The 14629-nt window shown below is 37.3% G+C and overlaps 1 protein-coding gene across 1 annotated transcript in view; it reads right to left on the bottom strand.

Annotated features, from left to right (window-relative positions):
- Positions 1 to 4364: 4364 nt before the first annotated feature.
- Positions 4365 to 14629, bottom strand: part of DIP-alpha (Dpr-interacting protein alpha) — a 242818-nt gene continuing 232553 nt past the window's right edge. The window contains exons 8-9 of the mRNA XM_073976091.1: positions 5805 to 5975; positions 4365 to 5221 (exon numbers count right to left, since the gene is read on the bottom strand). Of these exons, the coding sequence (XP_073832192.1) occupies positions 4470 to 5221; positions 5805 to 5975 (923 nt within the window). The 3' untranslated portion in view covers positions 4365 to 4469. The remainder of the gene's footprint in view (positions 5222 to 5804; positions 5976 to 14629) is intronic.

The raw sequence follows: 14629 nt of genomic DNA, 5'->3' as shown, positions 1-14629 counted from the left end.
ACAACACCTAAAGGTGACGCACTGTATTATAGCTGCCATGACACAAAGCATGAGTTTGGTTGCGGTTTTGTAGTTGGTCGGAGGTTAAAACATCTGGTCTCCAGCTTCACCCCAGTGAATGAAAGACTTGCTACAATTCGATTTAAAGCAAAATTCTTCAACATCAGCTTTATCTGCGCTCATGCCCCAACCGAAGACAAGGACGAACAGACCAAAGATATATTCTACGAGAGCTTAGAAGAAACATATGACCGTTGTCCTGCCCATGACATTAAAATTGTTCTAGGCGATTTTAATGCCAAAATTGGAAAGGAGAATATCTTTGGACAAACAGTTGGGAAATTCAGTCTACATAGTGAAACATCAGACAATGGAATGAGGCTGATAGACTTCGCAGCGGCAAAAAACATGGTAGTTAGCAGTACCAGATTTAAGCATCTCGATATTCATAAGGGCACTTGGCAATCTCGAGACCAAAGAACAATAAATCAAATTGATCACGTTGTGATAGATGGAAGACATTCATCGAGCGTGTTGGATGTACGATCGTTCCGAGGAGCAAACATAGATTCGGACCATTACCTCGTTGCAGCAAAGGTACGTACCCGTCTAAACGTTGCAAATAAAGCACGGACAGACACAACACGAAAGTTGGACATCGCCAAGCTGCAAACACAACAGATAGCCACAGCATATTCCACTCAACTGACCCAATTGCTTAATGATAGCGCTTCTCGTCCCGATAACATATCAGCACAATGGCAAAATATTGCCCACTCCATGCAAACAGCCGCAAAATCAGTACTTGGATACCAGAGACCTCCACCAAAGAATCCGTGGTATGACCAGGAGTGCCGTGCTGCTACCGAAGAAAAAAATGCGGCATATAGGGCTACTTTACAATCAGTAGCAACGCGTAGCGCACGAGAGAGGTATCGGGAGAAAAGGAGAGAGGAGAAACGTCTTTTCCGCAGGAAAAAGAGAGAAATGGAAAAGAGGGAGTGTGAACAAATGGAGATGTACAGGAGACAGAACGAAGTCCGAAAATTCTACCAAAGAGTGAAGCATCAAACTGATGGCTTTGGTACAGGAATATCGTCCTGTAGAGATCAACAAGGTAATTTGGTAACTGATACAGATAGTGTGCTCAGGATATGGAAAGAACATTTTTCCAAACTGTTGGTATCCGATAGCAGTGAAGACGGCGAAGATACCACAGATCCAATCCCAGATGATGGTATTGAATGTATACCGCCCAGCCAAGATGAGGTAAAGACAGCAATAAACCGGCTGAAGAATAATAAGGCGGCAGGAGCAGATGGCCTACCAGCCGAGCTGTTCAAAACCGGAGGCGACACGCTGATAAGGTGTATGCATCAGCTAGTTAGCACCATCTGGCAGGAAGAACGCGTACCCGACGATTGGAACGTGAGCATCCTATGTCCAGTCCACAAGAAGGGTGATAAGACTGTGTGCTCCAATTATAGGGGCATAAGTCTGCTCCCTATTGCATATAAGATAGTATCTGGCATATTGTGTGAGAGACTAAAGCCTATGGTCAATGAAATTATTGGACCCTATCAGTGCGGCTTTAGACCTGGCAAATCCACCATTGACCAGATATTTACCTTGAGACAAATCCTGGAAAAGACCCAAGAAATGCAGATCGACACCTTCCATATTTTCGTCGATTATAAAGCAGCATTCGACAGCCCTATACGTTCAAAGGTGTTCCAAGCCATGTCTGATTTTGGTATTCCTGCAAAGCTCATTCGACTTTGTAGAATGACATTAACTGAGACGAGATCCTCAGTTAAAATTGGAAAGAACCTCTCCGAAGAGTTTACTACCAAAAGAGGTTTCAGACAAGGAGACGGCCTGTCGTGTGATCTATTCAACATCCTGCTGGAAAAGGTCATACGAGAAGCGAAGGTCAAAAGACGATATACACGAACAGCCACATGTTACTGGCTTATGCCGACGACATTGACATCATGGGTCGATCGGTAAAGGAAGTAACTGACACCTTTGCAAAAGTCGAAAGAGAATCTGCTAAAGTTGGTCTGGCAGTAAACGGCGTAAAAACCAAGTTTATGGTATCGACGCGTAATATGTCCATAAACACCGCACCATCTGTGAATGTTGGTACCTATAATTTTGAGGTAGTAAAGGACTTCGTCTACCTCGGCACCGCCATAAACACAACAAATAACATCAGTTGTGAAATACGAAGAAGAATAGTGTTGGCTAACAGATGCTACTTTGGGCTGAGTAAGCAGTTTAGAAATAAAGCCACCACTCGTCAAACAAAAATAACACTGTTCAAAACACTGATACTACCCGTGCTAATGTATGGTTCCGAAGCATGGGTACTTGCTCAAGCAGATAAGGCAGTGCTTTGTGTGTTTGAGAGAAAAATTCTTCGAAAGATCTACGGGCCAATCTGTGTTGACGGCGAATATCGGCGTCGTATGAACATCGAGCTGTATCAACTATACAATGACATCAATATAGTTGAACGAATCGAGATACAACGATTGCGATGGCTAGGCCATGTTATAAGAATGAGTGATGATGAACCCGCTAAAAAGGCGTATAAATACGGGCCGCATGGAGGTTCTCGCAGATCTGGAAGGCCAAAGCTTCGTTGGAGCGAACAAGTGAAACGAGATATCACAAAGCTACATATCCCAGATTGGGAAAATACAGCAGCAAACAGAGAGGATTGGAGATTTTTTCTTAGTTCGGCTTATGGAACAAATGTTCTGTAAAAGGCCAGCTAAGTAAGTAAAGTAAGTAAGTAAGTAATATCTAATTTTGTAACGTCATTTTCTTAAAAAAGTATTTTACTCAGATATCTTGTTTGTTCTAGGACAATGAAATTTTGTGTAGAATATTTCTTCTTTTAACACCTTTCGTCTAGAACTAAATTTCATGTTACTTTCATGCATCAACTCGAAAAAATAACAAAACAAATTTATTCAAAAAATAATTTAGTGTTTTTTTTGGCAAATTTGATGTATATATTTTCTTGATATATATTGCAAATACATATTTCATTTATTTGGCGACTTATATTGAAATTTGATGGAGATTATTTTTGTCTTTGACGTCTTCTATCTAGAATGAAGTTTTGTGGGACAAATCTTAATAAACTCAGATAAAGTACAACATTAACCCTAAAACGTGATTTTACTTTTGGCAGATTCCTGGCGTTCAGGTACGATTAAGAGTTTTGGTGTACATTTGGATCTGATACGATCACATTTTAAAGGAGTTTTTAAACGTTTTTGAAAAAAGGGACCAAAAAGACCCCTTTAGTGACTCGCATGAGGGTTAATTTTTTTCATAAAAAGATACCCCGCATTGTTGTCAATACCTTAAATGTAAGGATTCCAAGAAATCTGATGTCGAATATTTCAAAACCTGTAGAAATGGGCGGGACTTGGCACGCCTATTTTGGTTACTTCCCGACGTAAACGTTCAAAACGATGATACACGTGTCTTCTTTTTTCGGTCCTCCTTCATAATCTGTGCGGGGTTTCTTGTAATTTTAAAAAAAGTTCGATTTTGTTGTACAGTATATTTTTAATGGTCGATATTATTAGATCCCTTCTAAAACACTTAATTTTAAAGAAATTCGCCCATATTATATAGAATATGCCATCAGTTCGCGAATTCTGAAAGGTTGAAACTCGTACAGTTTTAAAAAGTTGTTGGAATATTTTGAGTTCGTTTGACATTGATTTTCATTCATTAAGAAGCTTGGAACCATACACATACATATGTACATGTGATATACATTTAACTTAAGGGTATGTCTTTTGAATGGTTTAATCGAAGCGGTCTACATATTGCTATACAGATAGACAACTCATATTTTAGACAAATTCAGGTGATTGCCTTTTCGAGCGACACAAATGATCCGGTTATAAACTTCTTTAAATCAATTCATTTATTTTTCTTTATATGCATTATATATGATTTACCTATATATTATATTTATAATAATTCATTTTAATTGTTTATATATAAAAAAACATTTGTTATTATCCTTGAATTAAGTGATTATATATTTTCTATATGTATGTATGTATGAAGATATAAACAATACATCTGTTTTGTTTTTTTGTTTCGACATTTGATAACATTATAACTAACAATATTCGTTTTTTCTTTTATAATTTTTGGTTTTTAAATTTTAGCCAAATTTTCTCTATCTTAGGTAATAGTATTTTGTTTTCTTCATCTTCACCTTTAAACTTTACGTTCTACGTAAAGTCTTTTAACTTGAGATTGGTTTTCTTGTTTTCTTTTTTTAATAATATTCTTAAACTGTACATTGTCTGTTTTTGTTGTTGTGGTTTATTTTGTTGTGTTGTTATTGTTACTGCAGCTGTTGTGAACTGCGGCTACTCTTTTTGTGCGCTTCATGTCTGTTCACTTCTTGGTGTTGTTGTTGCTGTGTATTATAATAAATTGTTGAAAAATATTACTGGCGCTGTTGTTGCCGTTGTTGTTGTTGTGATTAAACTGTACAAAACTGACAATAAAACTATTAAATATGGCCAATGATGTTGGTGAAATGGCCAACAACACCAACGCCACCACCAACAGCACCAACAACTTTGCCAAACATTCGCCAGCGGTGCTATTGACATTTTCCGCATGAAGCTCGATGCCTTGGAGGTGATGTCATTATTGTCCATAGTGCCGCGTACATCCGTTTTACCATAAAATATCGGCTTACGAGTAACACCATTGCTGCTGCCTATAACACCGGGCAGGCCATTAAGGCTACCACCATTTACGCCACCACCACCGCCATTGTTACCCGTTGCGATGCCATATTCAAAAGAGTTACCCATGGTGTTGTAGTGGTGACGACCACCGCCTTCTGATCCCACCATATTTGGTTTATGTGTGGCATGTTTATGGTGGTTGGTCGGAGAATTACTTCCCACTGCACTGGAGCCAGCACCGTTTATATTACCGCCGCCACCACCTGCTGCATTGGCCGAGGTATAGTAGACATTTGGTGTTAATGGTGGTAGAGCTAAATCTCCGTCATCAAAATCCTCTGCCGAGCCATAAAGATCTTCATCATCGGGTTGATATGTGACGCGTAATTGTTTTTGCTTTAAAATGTCATTGGTGTCGGCATCAGCATTACTTCCACCATGTTTATTAACCGGTGTTTTACGACTTGGTCCTGGAATTTCTGTGGCAAGAATAACAAAAAACGAAATTAAATGTGAAAAGGGGGTATTAAAAACAACTATGGTTTTAAAATAGTTTTAAGGAGATAATTGAAAAAATGTTGTGTGTATTCTCTGTAAATCAAGCAGTGTTCAGATGCAGACACATTGTTCTTTTATTCGATGGAGTGAAGCAGAAAAAGATTTATTCTCCGGCTTGCTTCCCAATTTGTGACATTTGAACCCTGTACTTTCTTTTTGTACATCTCCCAATACGAAGGAAGTTTTGTCAGTACCTATTTGAAATGAATGATGTAATTGGATATTTCTCAAATTCTTGTTGATAATTCTGAATTGTCTCCGATCTCTAACGGTAAGACATATTTTCATTATTATTTCAGGTAAAGCCAGTATTAAATATTTTTTCTGAGTATTAAATATTTTTTTTTCTGAGAAAAATATGTGATTTTTTCCAAAAATATCAAAGGAAGATTTTATGCAACCTGGGATATTTAAACCACAAATCTACTTGGGTAGATTTTCAGTGTCACTCAACTCGACTCAATAGGTATCCAAAAAATAAACATATATACATTTTCTACTCACCATATAAACGTATACTGCTATCCACTTCACCGAGTGAATTTTTGGCAATACAGCGATACGAGCCGACATCATCCTTTTGAAATTTTCTCACAGTCAGTGTCATTTTTGTTTCATACATTGATGTGGGTAGATCCAGTACGTGATATTTTAACGATGACACAATCATCTCACCTGTTGACACAACAATGGACGTCAAAATCCCATGTATCCGTTTTGTTTTAACATTTCATTTTCAGCATTTCGAGCCAAATACCACCACCAAACAAGGGAAGGATGGACCATAATGGTTTTGCCGAATAGGGAAGATAAAAAGAGTACGAAGAGAAAGGGAAAACAAATATGTTGTTATTTATTTATATTGTCTACAATATTTTGGGTGTATGTTTGTGTGTGGTAAAGTATTAAATCACCATTGTTTATATTGTTGTATATATTTTGTATGGGTTTATTAATAGGATTTTTGTTAAGTAAATATTGAGGCAGAGTAAAGTTGTCCGATGATGATGACATTGGAATTGGCGTTTGTCTGACAATACATCTTCTATTGTGTAAATATTTTTCGTGAGAAAAGATTTATTTCAAAGGCAATTCACATTGTAAAAGTGTGAAAATAAATAAATAATAAATGTGTAATCGTATCATCGATTCAAATCGATTAATGTATTGTTGTGATTTTATGAAGTGCTTTGGGGCGTATATTTTTCTTTATTTTGTGTGATATCATTCATACGTATGCTTGTTATATTTAATTAGAACTTCTAATAATATTTATTTAAACAATACCTATATATTATTTATCCTTTTCCAAAAAAATACAAATTCAAATGAAATGCCATACTATTGAATATAAATAAATTATTCAAGAAATTAATAATACAATTTGTAAAAATGTATTATTTTTATGTAATTAAATTGCATAATGAACATCTGTTTTCTATGACAAACATTAACAAATTCTGAAAAATCTTAAGTATATATATGTATTTATGTTGCAATGACATCATGTGGGTCTATAAACAAGTAAGAAAGTATCAGCGCAGCAAAAAATAAATTTTGACACTAGTAAATTTTGACACTAGTAACTACTTACAAATTGACCGTAAAAGTCATTATTTTTACATGGGGATGTCATAGGAAGGGAGTACTTCCTTAAATATGATTTGTAAGTACATATTTAACCACATACCTGCAGTCGAAAAAAAGCTAAACCCATTTTTAGAACAATTGAGGTGAATTTGTGTTCAATTCGGTCCAAAAAGTGGCTTTCGTAATATTTTGGCCAAACTTAGTTTAAGTTCGGAGATGGGTTTTATCGGTCCACTCCTTTCGGTACCTCCCCCACAAAATTTCGGCAATATTCGGAATATTTGTGCGCTCGATAACTCTTGAAGGGAATAACCGATTTGGTCCCTACTTTGCATATCGTGAAATTTCTACTAGACTTAGATTAGATTCCAATATGGACCCAATCCGTCTACTCCTTCGGGTAACTACCATACAACATTTCGAAAAAGTTCAGTTTAGGAGCTACTCTCGAATCGCTCCGATTTTGGTTTTAGCAACTTATATTCACTGTCCTCTATACGACAGTACAAGTATCATCAGGGGCAATTCCATACTTCCTGAGAAAAAAGCCAGAAAGGTGCAAAAAAACTTCTATGACACCGTGCGTAGTGGTTGGAGCGCAAGATAACCCGAGAACGGATCTGCCGATTCGGTCCAAAATTTGTCCTTCGTAATATTTTGTCCAAACTTAGTATAAGTTCGAAGATAAGCCATATCAGTCCACTCCTTCAGGTACCTCTCCCCAAGAGTTCAAAAATGTTCGGAAAAATTGTGCGCACTTGATGGTAGTGACCGATTTGGTCCATACTTTACACATACCAATATATCTTACAAATATATATGAGGTTCGAATATGTACAATATTTGTCCACTCCTTCGGGTACCTCCCACACAAAATTTCGGATAAGTTCACTTTATGAACTGCTCTGGAATCACTTTGATTTTTGTTGAAGCAACTTTCATTCACTGCCTCAATTACGACGTCAAAAGTTTTTACAGGGGCAAGTCCACACTTCTTGAGAAAACAGCCCGAAAAATTAAAAAATACGCTCTATGGCACCATGTAGTGGTTGTAGAGCACGACAACTACCGAACCAAATACTGAGTTGATCCACACTTTTCATATCGTAATATTTCTTTGAATATTAGATGAAATTCGAAGGTGGTGCTTGTAGATCCACTACTTCCGGTACCTCCCCCACAAAATTCGAAATTCGAAAATATTAGCTAAAGTAGTACGCGCGATATCTAAACAAAGCAACCCGGTTCAGGGTCTGTGCGAGGATCCCTTGAAAATTTTGACCTAGTGGTCCTGTTTACAGCGATATCATGTTTTTCGTAGGCAAGTACATGCTTCCTGATATAATGGTCTAAAACCTGTGAATTATATATGAATTATATGGTGACCAACTGAAACGACAGGTGGCCGCGATATCTATAGACCCACTTTTAAAATGGAATATGTCTGTCCATTCCTTTCGATACTTTCCCCGCAAAACTTTTTGAGATTCTATCCAAATCCATATTTTTGTAGGTTCATACGCCCAACATTTTCAAAACCCTTTATATATATACTTTTTTTGGAAAAAAAAGGTTTCAATTCACACAGGGTATATCTCTGTCAGCAAAGCCGACTGATCCTTTTTTAATTGTTTTTTTTTTTCATTTTTCTATCTGCTGGTTTTGAACACACAAAGTTCTGATTTGCAGCCAAACACACTACACACTAGGTCACTCGTACGAACGGTTAGGGTTGTTTAAACACATGCATGTACATCAACAATTCTTTGTAATTTTATTAGCATACAACTCCCATGTCGACGGTGGTCTTGAACACACAACCTCTGTGCCACCGTACTCATTACTTAGTAACCACTTAGTAATGAGCAATGTAAGTAATTATGTGTAAGCCATTATATGTGTACTGGCTGATAGTGTGGAGAGTAATGAGCACTCATTACCCGGTAATGCCTGAAGTAATGACGTGTGCTTACGAATTTTTTGCTGGGAAGATTCAAAATTAAAAAAAAAAACATATCGTCTGCTTCGTCGGAAGAGATCGTAAGTCCATTTTCATAATTTTTTTCCAGGAGGAAGAAAAAACATTCTAGCTCTTCCCGTATTAAATATTTTCTTGTGATGGTAAAAGGAATTGTTTAAGTTAGAAACTCTCTATTGGTATTTTCACTACAAATCTCCAGGGAGCCTTTGTTCGCCTAGTTCGGATCGCAGAGAGGCCTCCCTTCCTTAAGTGTTCTCTACAAATCCTCTGAGAAACTATGTTCGCTTACGGCGGACCGTAGGGTGATATTTCCAATCATTGCCCTACAAATCTTCTCAGAGACTATGTTCGCTCAGTGCGGATCGTAGAGAGTACTCTCTTGGTAGTGGAATTTCTCTGCAATATCTCCCTGGAACTGTATTCGCTCAGTTCGGATCGTAGTGAGAACTTTCCAATAAGCAGTGATTGCCACAGCTTTGATTCACTCTCGATCTTCATACACAAAAGACTTATAAGTCATCTCTTCACCAGTACGGAAGTACTTTTCGGTTTATTGTAACGCGTCTCACCCCACACCAGGTAAAGTCATCAGCACTTTTCGCCTTAATAAATCACCCACACCAATATTATTATTTATACAAACTAAAAACCTTTGTGTTTTATTTTTCTCCTCTTATATTTATCGGTAACACTCGGGTTTGTATCACCATTGCTCATCTCCACAAACAACAACTATTCTCTGCGGCCTTTCTGAGCTATCACCTAAACATTTGGTCCAGTCGAGCCGGATATGTTCCTTTGGATTTTGCTGTTGTCCACCTAAACATTTCATCTAATCGAGACGGGTCAGTGGACAACTTAAACGGTGTTGTTTGTGCTAATCGGAGTTTGTGTTCTCTTCTTCACAACACAAAAGATTCCCCAATCACCCCTCACCACCATCCTCATCATCAAACCATCATACATTATCACCATCAACACATATTCCACCAAAAAACATACCAGGTATGTAAATTCAGTGTTTTCCATAAGTGAGCAAATCGCGAGTGTTAAATTTTTTATCTCTATTTTCGCATAAAAAAATATTTCGGTTACTGATCGACTTTAATTCACCCTATCGGTCGGTGATTACAAACAAATACGGTTAAATTCTTTATACAGTCCACACAATAAATCTTTTAATAGTTATTCTCACCAAAATACGGTTGTGTTCCCTTTAAAGTACATGCAAATTGCGTTTATTTTTTACATCCAATACATCTAATATACGGCATACTGTGTTTCTTTATTATTCACAACAAGTGTAGTGATCGCCAATACGTATTGTTGTTTTATTTATTTCGGTTTTCTTCTCACTATCCCTACATCCATAATTATTCCAAAGGGAGAGCCCTTTAGTGAGAATTGCAACAACAAACGTATTACAAATTACCCGCCTTTTTGCATTTCTTTTAGCGTCACCTAATAAAACGAAAAAACCTACCAACAACAATTCAATACGTTGTGGTCTCTCTACCTGCTTACCTACTAGTACATACCAGCAAACGTCTACTGCGACGCTAGTTGTGTTTTATTTCGTTTTGTTGTACACATTCGTTATTACTACGGTTACAGTGGGTCGCAGGTGAAAAAAATATTTTTTATGTAAATTATTTTTTAATATATTTTCGGAAAAATAAATATTTGCATATTTTTGAAAAATAATCGGTATTCGGTATAAACGGTTTTTTGGACATCGTACACCCTACAATCGGCATTATATATTTATATTTTTAGTAAATATAACATATATATTTATTCAAATATTCAATATAAATTTATATTTTTATACTAAAATCACCTATTTTATTAACATATTTGAATTTTCGGTTGCGGGTTTTTGCTTTTTTGGTTGTTCTGAAATAGTGCACCCTACATTCGGTCCCTTTGGAATTTAAAATTTTCATTTTTCACAAGGAAAATTCGCAAGTTATTTGGTTTTCGATATTTTGGACATTTGTGTTTTCCCATTTCACAAAAATTAATCGATTTTGGACATTTAGTCATTGGTTCACGCTACACCCAGTTGCATAAATAATAAATTTGAATTAATTTTTGCAACTTTTCGGTAAAACTTGATCCCTTTTTCCAATTTTTCGAAAAAATTAGAGAATATTTGTTTAATTCTTTCGGAATAAAAAGCGTTTCTTATTTTAAAGCGATTAGCACTCCCCAAAATGCCGGTTACACCATTAGATTTCTTTATCAGAGCTTCCGATGCTTTGATAAAATATGACTCGCATTTCACCTCAATGCGCGAGGACCAATTAGATGAGTACGAATTGGAGTTCCGTAGCGCAGAACTCGACAAGTTATGGTCAAAGGTCCAAGAAACCTTCGATAATTGCTTGGATTATGTGATGTCGTCGGTAGATGCTAATAAGGCAGATATAGATTCCATAGACAGCAAGTATGAAGTCTGTCATCAGACGTACATATCTTGTAAAGCGACTATGAACCGCAAGTTAGCAAAAATTCGCCAATCTTCTAAATCCTCACCTCACACCTCAATAAATCGTTCAGACCTCTCGGCAGAAGAATTTCATGGCGACCATGCAAATAACTTGAGCACTTCGACACAGGCGTCGCGGGAAATCGGCACTCAGGTGTATCCTCCTTTCGTTCAAAACAGTTGTCATACTCGTGACTCAATCTTTTCGCCACCAAATCCGGATAGTGTACATAACCTTGTACTTCCTCCATGCGACATAGAAACCTTTCATGGTGATTTCTTGTCGTGGCCGACATTCCGAGACCTTTTCACCGCGATATATGTAAATAATTCTGCTCTTAGTGACATTGAGAGACTCTGTCATTTAGTTAGAAAGACAGACGGCGAAGCTAAAGAAATTGTATCTAAGTTCCCACTAACCCACCGTAGCTTCGTCTTAGCATGGACAGCTCTCAAAAATCGGTTTGACAATAAACGGGTTATTGTCAATAGTCACTTGAAGCTTCTCTTTGATCTTCCATACATCGATCGTGAAACTAGTTCGGGATTGAAAACCCTTCAGCGCGGAATAAATAGTTGTTTATCTGCTATGGCCGTATATGATATCACCACAGTACATTGGGATCCTATCATAGTCTTCATTTGTATTCAGCGTTTACCGCGAATAACTGTCGCTCTATGGGAACAGAGTGTTAGAGACAAATCGGCTTTGTCTTCTTGGGAAGACTTGGATTCATTTATTTCTGAAAGAATTCAGACACTTGATTGTTTGCGTGATATCAAAGGCCCTGAACCCAATAAAAAGTCTTTTTCGAAAGAATTTAAATCACCAATCACCAACAATTCGGTTTATAAAAAATTCAAATCACCAGCCACGATAACTTGTCTTCTATGTCCTACGGAAATTCATTCTTTGCGATCTTGTCCAAAGTTTAAACAATTGCCTTTTGACCAAAAATCTTCTACGGTGAAGAAACAAGGCAGTTGTTGGAATTGTCTTTCACGGGGTCATACAATTAAAACTTGTACTAGCGCCCATAATTGCAATATGTGTCGTGGAAGACATCACACCCTCCTCCACCGTTCTAATAATTCACCTCCCTCAACTCCTTCATCGAATTCTACACCTTCTTCTTCTTCTCGCCATTCTGTACTTCACCACAATGACAATATAGCTTCCACCTCCACCGGTGCCAATCCAACTATAGCAAATCAACAAGTTTTCCATACATCACAGAATCGTAGTGTTCTTCTGGGAACTGCTATAGTGAATCTAATCCATAACGGTAAAGAGTATCCAGTTAGAGCTCTGATTGATCCAGCATCTGAGGGTTCTTTCATTTCTAAAACCATTAAAAATCGGTTACATTTGCCCACTCACTCTTCTCCAGCTCGTATTTCAGGAGTAACGGGAACGGTATCAGCTAATACTCAGAAGAGTTGTTCTCTGAAAATCGGTTCAAGAATCAATTCTTCTTTGGTACTTCAAACAGAAGCATTTGTTCTCCCTAGGATATCGGATGATCTTCCATCTTTCTCAATAGATCCCGATATAACACATCGTTTACCAAACATTCGATTAGCTGATCCACACTTTGTTGATAGTAGACCCGTAGAACTATTGATTGGATCTGATCTATACCCAAAAATCCTCTTAGACGGAATTCACCAAAATATACTCGGTTCACTTCTGGCACAAAATACGGTATTTGGATGGATCCTAACTGGTCCAATGTCCTCTTCTCCCCATCATTCGAATTAATTACGTTCAAATGACTGCACCATCAGACAACCAAAAACCGTGAATACTTTATTATTCTCACCAGGATGTATTTTCTATCGGTTTCTCCTCGTTAACATAAGATTTATTTTCACCTTCGCCATTTTTATTACCTACGGAACGGCTATCGCTTTATTACAGTCCAAAAAAATGGATAATTTGAAATCGGAAAAGCTCACCTAACTGAATTTACATACTTGGATTCCTAGTTGTAAGTTACTTTAAGTTCACCCATTTTATGTTGAAACACCCCTATGTGTTTCAAGGCTGGCGGCTAATGTTTAAGTTAGAAACTCTCTATTGGTATTTTCACTACAAATCTCCAGGGAGCCTTTGTTCGCCTAGTTCGGATCGCAGAGAGGCCTCCCTTCCTTAAGTGTTCTCTACAAATCCTCTGAGAAACTATGTTCGCTTACGGCGGACCGTAGGGTGATATTTCCAATCATTGCCCTACAAATCTTCTCAGAGACTATGTTCGCTCAGTGCGGATCGTAGAGAGTACTCTCTTGGTAGTGGAATTTCTCTGCAATATCTCCCTGGAACTGTATTCGCTCAGTTCGGATCGTAGTGAGAACTTTCCAATAAGCAGTGATTGCCACAGCTTTGATTCACTCTCGATCTTCATACACAAAAGACTTATAAGTCATCTCTTCACCAGTACGGAAGTACTTTTCGGTTTATTGTAACGCGTCTCACCCCACACCAGGTAAAGTCATCAGCACTTTTCGCCTTAATAAATCACCCACACCAATATTATTATTTATACAAACTAAAAACCTTTGTGTTTTATTTTTCTCCTCTTATATTTATCGGTAACACTCGGGTTTGTATCACCATTGCTCATCTCCACAAACAACAACTATTCTCTGCGGCCTTTCTGAGCTATCACCTAAACAGGAATATTGATCGCTTATTTATTCCACTTCAATACATGTATTTTGTTTGATCAAATTCCATCACGTTTGGGAGATAATTAGATGTCTTTGGACTTACGAACTTATCCTACAATTTACGGATTTTTTAAAATAAATTATTTATACTTCACTCAACAATGTGGACAGGGCATTACAAGCTTGAGATAAAGCGATCGTACTATGTGTGTCCGTTCTTCCATTAAAAATTTTAATAAAACTCCAGGCCTAATTTATGGAGCGATCGTCACGAAATTTTGTAGATAGGTCACGTTCCGACGGGAGAGACTCCATTAGATGTTGGTGATGATCGTAAGGGGTGAAAGGGGCAAAACCAAAAAATGTTAACCCGACTTTGTAGCTTTCCAGTAGGTTGCAATAATAGTCTAATCGGAGCGAAATTGAAAGAATGATTTGAGTTTAAGACAAAGAAGACGCTTGCAATTTATCTTTTTATGAAAAAAATTAACCCTCAAGCGAGTAACTAAACGGGTATTTTTGGTCCTTTTTTAAAAACGTTCAAAACTCCTTTAAAATGTGATCGTATCAGATCAAAATATTCTACAAAACTATTTG

This window comes from Musca autumnalis, unplaced genomic scaffold, assembly GCF_047663935.1.
Source record: "Musca autumnalis isolate F117 unplaced genomic scaffold, ASM4766393v1 scaffold_3, whole genome shotgun sequence".
Lineage (NCBI taxonomy): Eukaryota > Metazoa > Arthropoda > Insecta > Diptera > Muscidae > Musca > Musca autumnalis.
The sequence above is the reverse complement of the archived record's forward strand: the minus strand, read 5'-3'. Positions and strand labels throughout refer to the sequence as shown.